The 7,339-nt window shown below is 37.2% G+C and overlaps 1 protein-coding gene across 1 annotated transcript; it reads left to right on the top strand.

The window, feature by feature from the left end:
• Positions 1–1,386: 1,386 nt before the first annotated feature.
• On the top strand, positions 1,387–3,404 carry shisa2a (shisa family member 2a). The gene is made up of 2 exons (XM_051110872.1): positions 1,387–1,757; positions 2,698–3,404. Exons 1-2 carry the CDS (start codon positions 1,469–1,471, stop codon positions 3,195–3,197), a joined length of 789 nt encoding a protein of 262 aa, XP_050966829.1. The 5' UTR covers positions 1,387–1,468; the 3' UTR covers positions 3,198–3,404.
• Positions 3,405–7,339: the final 3,935 nt, after the last annotated feature.

Genomic DNA, 7,339 nt, shown 5'->3' with positions numbered 1-7,339 from the left:
GTAGGGCATATCTGGAAATGAATGCTGAAGAGATGTGCATAGATGATACATGTAATAACCTGAATGTATTTGAATAATCTATGGGATTAGTGAACAAATGAATTGTTATTTCTTCACCATTTTAATTACAGCACTAAAATATGTTAAATATGTTCCTCCATAGTATTGTCTTTACAGTGGTTTAGAGTTTGAGGTGTTTACATGAATGTGGACAGCAGAAAAAAAACAACGAAATAATAAAATCATAGGATAAGCAAAATGAATAAATATGTTTCACTTACAGTAAGAATAAATGTGTTTTGACTGCCAAAGCTACATAATCATGAAAATGTAAGAAAGATTTATTTGAAAAAAAATCTACAGACCTTTTGTGATGTACTTTCGTACAGTACGCAATTTTAGTACTGTTTTATCCACTTCTTGATGTCTCTGAATCTGAATTCTGAAGCAAGACTAGTTGAGAACCATGGCTTAAGGAGTTTCATAGTTGGTAACTAATGAGTGTGTGTGTTTAGATGTGCACTGATAGTGAATTGACCTCCCTGTCTCAGATAAAGTAAACAGAGACAGACAAGCACAGTCTGTAACCTTTAACCCCACATACACCCACATACAAAAGGCTCCATCCGTCTGCAGACATGAATAGACATGCTATTTGTATATCTAAGTTATGTATCTGACACATATTCAGGTTTGTCTGAAAGGGTATATTTTTTATTTCTCCATTTTAGGGAGTAAAGACTGATGGCATTTCGTTAAAATCACCCTACTGAAAAAAAAAAACAATAGAACCATCACAGAAAATTCGAATGGTTTCCACTACAAATACCATTACAAACATTACAAACCATCAATTTTTAACCATTAAAGCTATTAAAAATGGTTTTCTGCAGTGTGTTTTGGGACATATTCCATTAAGATTTATTGGTTTTAACAAGCCACCAACAGAAGGTGACCAATTACCAGTAGAGACCAACAGGGTCCATTACAGTTTCCATTAAAACCAACACAAGTCCCATTATAACCAGTAAAACCATTACAAATTTTGTGGTGGTGTCTATTGTTGTCAGGGTCAGTTACTCTCACTTAAAAGAAAATGACAGAGAATTTGATCTGGTTAAAGTTTTGATTCATGACCCAGGGGGTTGATGTCATTTAGACTGAGTTCATCACCGCTTGTCATATCTTGTATACAGTAATTAGCAGCGCAAACATACAAATAAACAACCCTGCCAATCACTAAACCTCACCTAACTTTAAATGCAGATGACCGATAACAAGGGACTGATGGGTGGAGGGGCGGCTAATGTATGTGTGCGTGTTTGGAGGGGGATGGGGGTCCAGCAACACATAAATGACGCCCGCAGACAGTAACTCCAGATCAGATGCGACTGGCTTGCGGAATCTTCGTAGCAACTGCGCATTTACACCGAGTTCTGCCACCCAAAGGATTTAAACAAACGCAGTCATGGCTTCATCCATCTCCTGCGCGCTCTTTCTATTGGTATCAATCGTTCTCCCAGTGTCTTTTGCGTTATCGGGGGAATATTGTCACGGCTGGACGGATTCATTCAACTCCTGGCACCGGGGATTCCAGTGTCCGGAGCGCTTTGACGGCGAGGATGCGCGGTACTGCTGCGGGACATGCGCTCTCAAGTACTGCTGTACGTACGCAGAGGCTCGCCTCGATCAGAGCACCTGCGACACTGGATCGGAATCTGAAAACACGGATGATGTGAGAATGTTGACAGAAAGTGGTGAGTCTTTATAGAAATTTGTGTAATTCATCCTGTTTCTCTTTTTCCTTTAATATACAAAACCATTAACGGCACTCACATATTAAAGTCTTCTTTCTTTTTCGTTTTGTACAATGAAACTTAAAACAATTAAATTGCTAGTAAAATTCACAGTTACAAAGAAACGGCACATAACACTGAATAAAACGTGAAATTTTAAGACTGAACGAGCACATTCTTCTAAAACGTAGTGTAACGTTTATTGTTTTATTCGCAACTTCGAAAAATCATTTTACAATGTAGTATTGTTGTAATTTATTTAATTATGTTATGAATTTGAATAACTGTAAGGAACAAATTCACTGGCCACTGTGGGCTACATGCATGCATTTGTGCTCTTCAAATGTGCCCTTTACAATTATATATTTGAATGGGGTGGTATGAATAGAAATGAAAATTTTAATTTAATTAATTTGCCCTGGTGTTTTTGGGTTACTTTATCTTGTTATTTTTACTGAGCATGTTGAAATACCTACACTTTTAAAATAAAAGGTGTTTCACGATGCCATAGAAGAACTTTTTTGTCTGAATGGTTCTATAAAGAACCTTTAACATCTGAAGAAACTTTCTGTTTCACAAAAGGTTCTTTGTGGTAAAAGAAGGTTCTTCAGATTATAAAAAAGTAAGAAAGAGAAAAAACCTATGACTGAATGGTTCTTTGTGGAACCAAAAATGGTTCTTTTATGGCATCGCTGTGAAGAACCTTTTAAAGCACCTTTATTTTTAAGAGTGTAATCTGAGACTTTTCAGAAATAAAGCATTTTAAATGAATTCATAGTGTTGTAGTTTAATTTAACTTTGGCATTTTTGTAACTTTCCAGTTGTATTTCTTTCACCAACCCCTGGTATGCATATTTTCATAATCCTCATATTTAATTCTCTCCTCTCTTTTCCTCCCCAGTTCCAACCTATCTGCCTTTTGTGATTGTGGTGAGCGCGTTCCTGTCGTTCGTTCTGGTCGGTGCGGTTGTATCTATCTGCTGCTGCCAGTGTGTGAAACCCAAAGCGAGCGAACGGCCAACGGGTCCATCCGCTGCTCAGACCAGCCTGTTGGAGTCCGGAGGACCTTCTGTGGACAACTCCACACCGTCCCGCACCTCCACTTCAGGCTCCTCCTTGACAAACGCTCGTCCTCCACCATCCGAGCTCAGCGTGAACCTCTACGGCCCGATGGGAAACGCATTCCCAACTGCTCAGGCCCAACAGTATGTTCCTCCACTCCCACAAGGGGCGCCACAGTTTTATCAGCCCTACATGAATTACGCTCTCCCTCCGGAACGCAGCATGCTGATGGCCCCTGCGTTTTTGGATGCCCGTCCTGCATTCGGGCAAGTGCACGGACAGCCTTTTCCTCAGGGGCCCATGCACACGGAGCCCATCTATCCCACTGTCACTATCTGATAATGTTTATAACTAACTACAAATGGACTATAAAACTGTGTGGGAATAAGGATGTCTCAGGGATACTTTCTTGGATGATTTCCACAAACATTTTCTGTATCCACACAAACGCAATCATGACTGACATCAGGTCATGGTTGGTACCTTTTTATGATGTATTAATACTTCTCATAGGAGTGTATTTGCATGAACACTTGATTGTTTGCTCAGCGGTCACTGATTGTAATGTTATTTATAACAGATTAGAGAATAAATTTATTTTCATAGGCAATTTGTTTGACTGTCTTCTCATTCTTACACAAAAATATGAATATTTCAAGACATGTTTGTGAAACTAGATCATTAAGGTACTTGAAATGATCACCTCATCATACACAAAAGGGGGTTTTCAAAACAGTACCATAGAAGAACCAATTTTTTATTTTTTATTTTTTTTGAAGAATCCATGAAAGAATTCCACTGTAAAAAACCTTTAGTGCAATGGAAAGGTTTTATAGCTGTTAATAAGGACTCATGAAAAACACAAGCAGCACTGGTCTAATTAATTAGAGCTAGTTTAATCTGCTGAAATGAAGTGGCAGTATTTTCCCTAACCTGAAGTGCTAGAGATCTTCTTCTTGAACAGTAAGTGTCTCTTTGTCCTGCAAAGAGCTTTGGGTTTTTCTTTACAGTACATTGTGATTGTAAAGCTCTCCAGCCGTTACAGCTGCTTGTGTGTGTGGCTGAGCGGGTTTTGTGCGTTTGTGTGTGAAAACGGCAGGAGGGGAGAGGACAAAAGATGCAGATCTCCTCACGCCCCTGAGAGTGGGATTAGTGCAGGTAAAGAGGGGTGTGTGAGTGAGATTAGGCTCTGGATGGCCCAGCTGGAGTTTAAGCAGATGCGTATGAGTTCATTAACGAGCTGCAGACGAGCCTACTGAGTTTCAGCCCAAATCCTGTTATGATGTAAAACGTGTAATGTGAAGCTAAAGACACATGAATAAATGCAGCCATGCAGTCAAATAAATCTGCTTAGGTACACAACTGTAAATAAATCTGCTTTTCCTCACTCACATACAGTCACAAAATGTTTTAACTTTAAATGCTAAAAGAGAAAAGTAAAACACACAAAGCTCCTCAGGTATGCACTGTTTCAGTTTTGCATTTACATTATAGTATAAGTATGTAATACACTGTATACAGAGTGTTTTCACGACGAGTCATCAATTGGCCATATTGGTAGTACTGAATGTAAACAATGCCACTGTACTGAACAAAACTCGCATATTTTGCTGATTATTGCTGCTTAAAATGCTCAATTATCATCAAGTTATGGGTTGTACTAATTGGTCAGACCAGGAAAAACATTTGGAGTACTAGACTGGCAAATGTTATAAAAGGCCTTAAAAGGCGTTTGTGGTTGGCCAAACTGAAACAGGATTTACAGAATCTTGAAAACATTTGTGTTTGTTCTTATCATTTCTGGTCAGGTAGGTGAAATATTAGGCTAATATCTTAATATTAATACTGCTTGTACGTATCTTTACCACCTATTAACTTTAGTTTGTCGACATATTGCTCCCTTTCCTGTTTACTCTATATGATTTAGCAGCTTCCACATGTTTTTTTCATGGTTTAGACAGCATAAATTAGCAGAACTACATATTTAGTATTATATTAACTGTTAATCAATCAATAATCAATCAATTAATCAATAATCAATGCTGTTGTTCATATCTGAGTATCGCCAATATTGCTGCGCATCACGGTAACTAAACGAACCCAGAGGTAAGTGCAAACTCTCTATAAAAAGAATATTTGGTAATGTATAATTAAAATATGCACCCAGTTGAAATGTTTTGCGTATTGTTTATCTCCCTCATATTCTGATACATTAACTTAACACTCATATAGTTATCTAGCTAGTTGTAGCCCACATGGTAATATTTCAATCCAGCTAGCTATAGCATAAAACAATGTATGACTGTATCAACAAATGCAGTTTCATCACAATGGTAACCCCCAAAAAAGACATGACAGAAACCATTTTAAATCATAACAGAACACTAAACGCTAACAGATCCCATATATGGAAAAACATATTGGTGGCACTGAAAGTAACAATACCACTGAACCAAACAAAACTTGCATATTTTGCTGATTATTGCTGCTGAAAATGATCAATTATTGTCATGTTTTGGGTTGTACTAATCGGTCAGACCAGGAAAAACATTTGGAGTACTATAGATGCCAAAAGTTATAACGAATCAAGGAGAAGCGTGCAAAAACGGTCTGATAAACAAAAGGCATTTGTGGTTGGCCACACTGAACCAGGATTTCCAGGGCAAGAATTTGACAACATTTGTCTTTGTTTTTATCATTTCCAGTCAGGCAGGTGAAATGTTAGGCTAATATCTTAATTAATACTGCTCGTACATATCTTTACCACCTATTAACTTTAGTTTGTCAAAATATTGCTTCCTCTCCTGCTTACCAAGTCCTTCTCTATGTGATTTATCATCTTCCACACAGAACACTAAACACTAACAAAGCTCCACATATATCTCATTTCAACATATATCTTTCAGAGACTGCACTAAAGCATGCTGGGAACTAGAAATCAGATGTAGCTCGTTCCATCTGAGTTCTGCTAATCCACCTTTTTCCTGATTACCAGATGAGCGGCGCCATGATGGATTGTTCCATTTTGGTGCTTTTTTGTTCCGGTCTCCATAGAAAATGTTAAAACGGGGTAAAAAAGATTGACTGGATTGAAGCTTTTTCAGTATAACTAAATATAAAAATGTGTGCAGGTTTAACGTTACATTATCGACTCTGAAAAAATGTTAATTTGACTAGAAACACCAGAGACTGGAAAGCACCGTTCCAGTCGGGCGAGACTTTGGCGTTGCGAAAAAAGTGGATATAATCAATTTTTAAATCAATATAATATAATTATAATTAAATTTTAAACCAGCATAATGTACTATTAAGTGCAATTAACTTTCAATAATATTTGAGTTAAATTAATTCATTTAATATATTTGACTTCAAGATTCTGTTATTCAATAACAAATATTTAAGAAAAAACACCTTTTTTAAAACTACATTAAGTCCCTTAAGTTTCCTGAAGCCCCACTCACTGGTTGAGAACCATTGTTATGATATATGTAGTACAAAAATACTTGTGTTTTTTAGGTCAGCTTAAATATTGTGGAGACTGCTGTGGAAACGGTCAGCATGCCACAAATGCTGTCAACAGAATAATTTGTACCATTGCCTTTAACACTTTTCCTGGAGTGTAAATATCGCCCCCCTCAGGATCAAGAGTGCAGTGGAAAAAGAATGTAGAACCTCATGATGGTAAAGAGATTAGCCAAAAAAGAGAGAATGATTATTGCATTGTTACAGGTCATGGGTGAAAGGTCAAATTCCAGATACTTATCAAGCCAATCCCAGACAGAGTGACAGAGAGAAAGCGAATCAATCAGATGACATAACCAAGCAAAACGAATTGTATTATTCTACAATTTCATCTTGACAAAGTCACACAAGTTTATTAGTTCACAGGTTTTAATTATTAAAAATCTGACTCTCAGAAAAGATGAGACATAAACACAATGATTCAATACTGAAGATTCTAACAAGCTCTTAATGCCCTTTCAGTCAAATTCCAAAACACAAATAACAGCTCATTCGCTCAAATTGAATAAGCTTTATAATTCTCAGTCAGCTTCTCATTATTCTACTTCTTAAGGGCCGTTCACACATGCTTTTGCATTTAGTCTGCATTAATTGTTGGTCTTTGTGTCCAGAGTGTTGTTTCAATTGCTGTCTTTTCAGCATCTCATGCCATTAGCACCACATTTTCAAAATGCTTCAAGTTGTTGAAAGCTCATTCCATTCCAATGCTCTCCATCTACATCTTGTGTGAACGGCCCTCAAGACATTCTAGAACACTGACATGGTCTGAGATAGTCCATGGTTACATAATACAAGAAAAACAATTACCAGGAGGGAGAAACATTAAAAGACATATGCAAAATCATACCATTATTAATTAATTCAAAATGATTAAAGATCAGTTTAAGCATCAACTGAATACCGTACAAACGGCTCTATTGACTAAAGCCACTTTAGAGAAATTAGTTTGAACTAATGCA

This window comes from Labeo rohita, chromosome 5 (assembly GCF_022985175.1).
Source record: "Labeo rohita strain BAU-BD-2019 chromosome 5, IGBB_LRoh.1.0, whole genome shotgun sequence".
Classification (NCBI taxonomy): Eukaryota; Metazoa; Chordata; class Actinopteri; order Cypriniformes; family Cyprinidae; genus Labeo; species Labeo rohita.
The sequence above is the reverse complement of the archived record's forward strand: the minus strand, read 5'-3'. Positions and strand labels throughout refer to the sequence as shown.

What these genes read in the sequence shown, in the direction of transcription:
- shisa2a (XM_051110872.1), top strand. Translation starts at nt 1,469, where the DNA reads ATGGCTTCATCCATCTCCTGCGCGCTCTTTCTATTGGTATCAATCGTT. An exon ending in GAGAATGTTGACAGAAAGTG is followed by an intron (nt 1,758 to 2,697) that starts GTGAGTCTTTAT and finishes TTTCCTCCCCAG; the next exon opens with TTCCAACCTATCTGCCTTTT.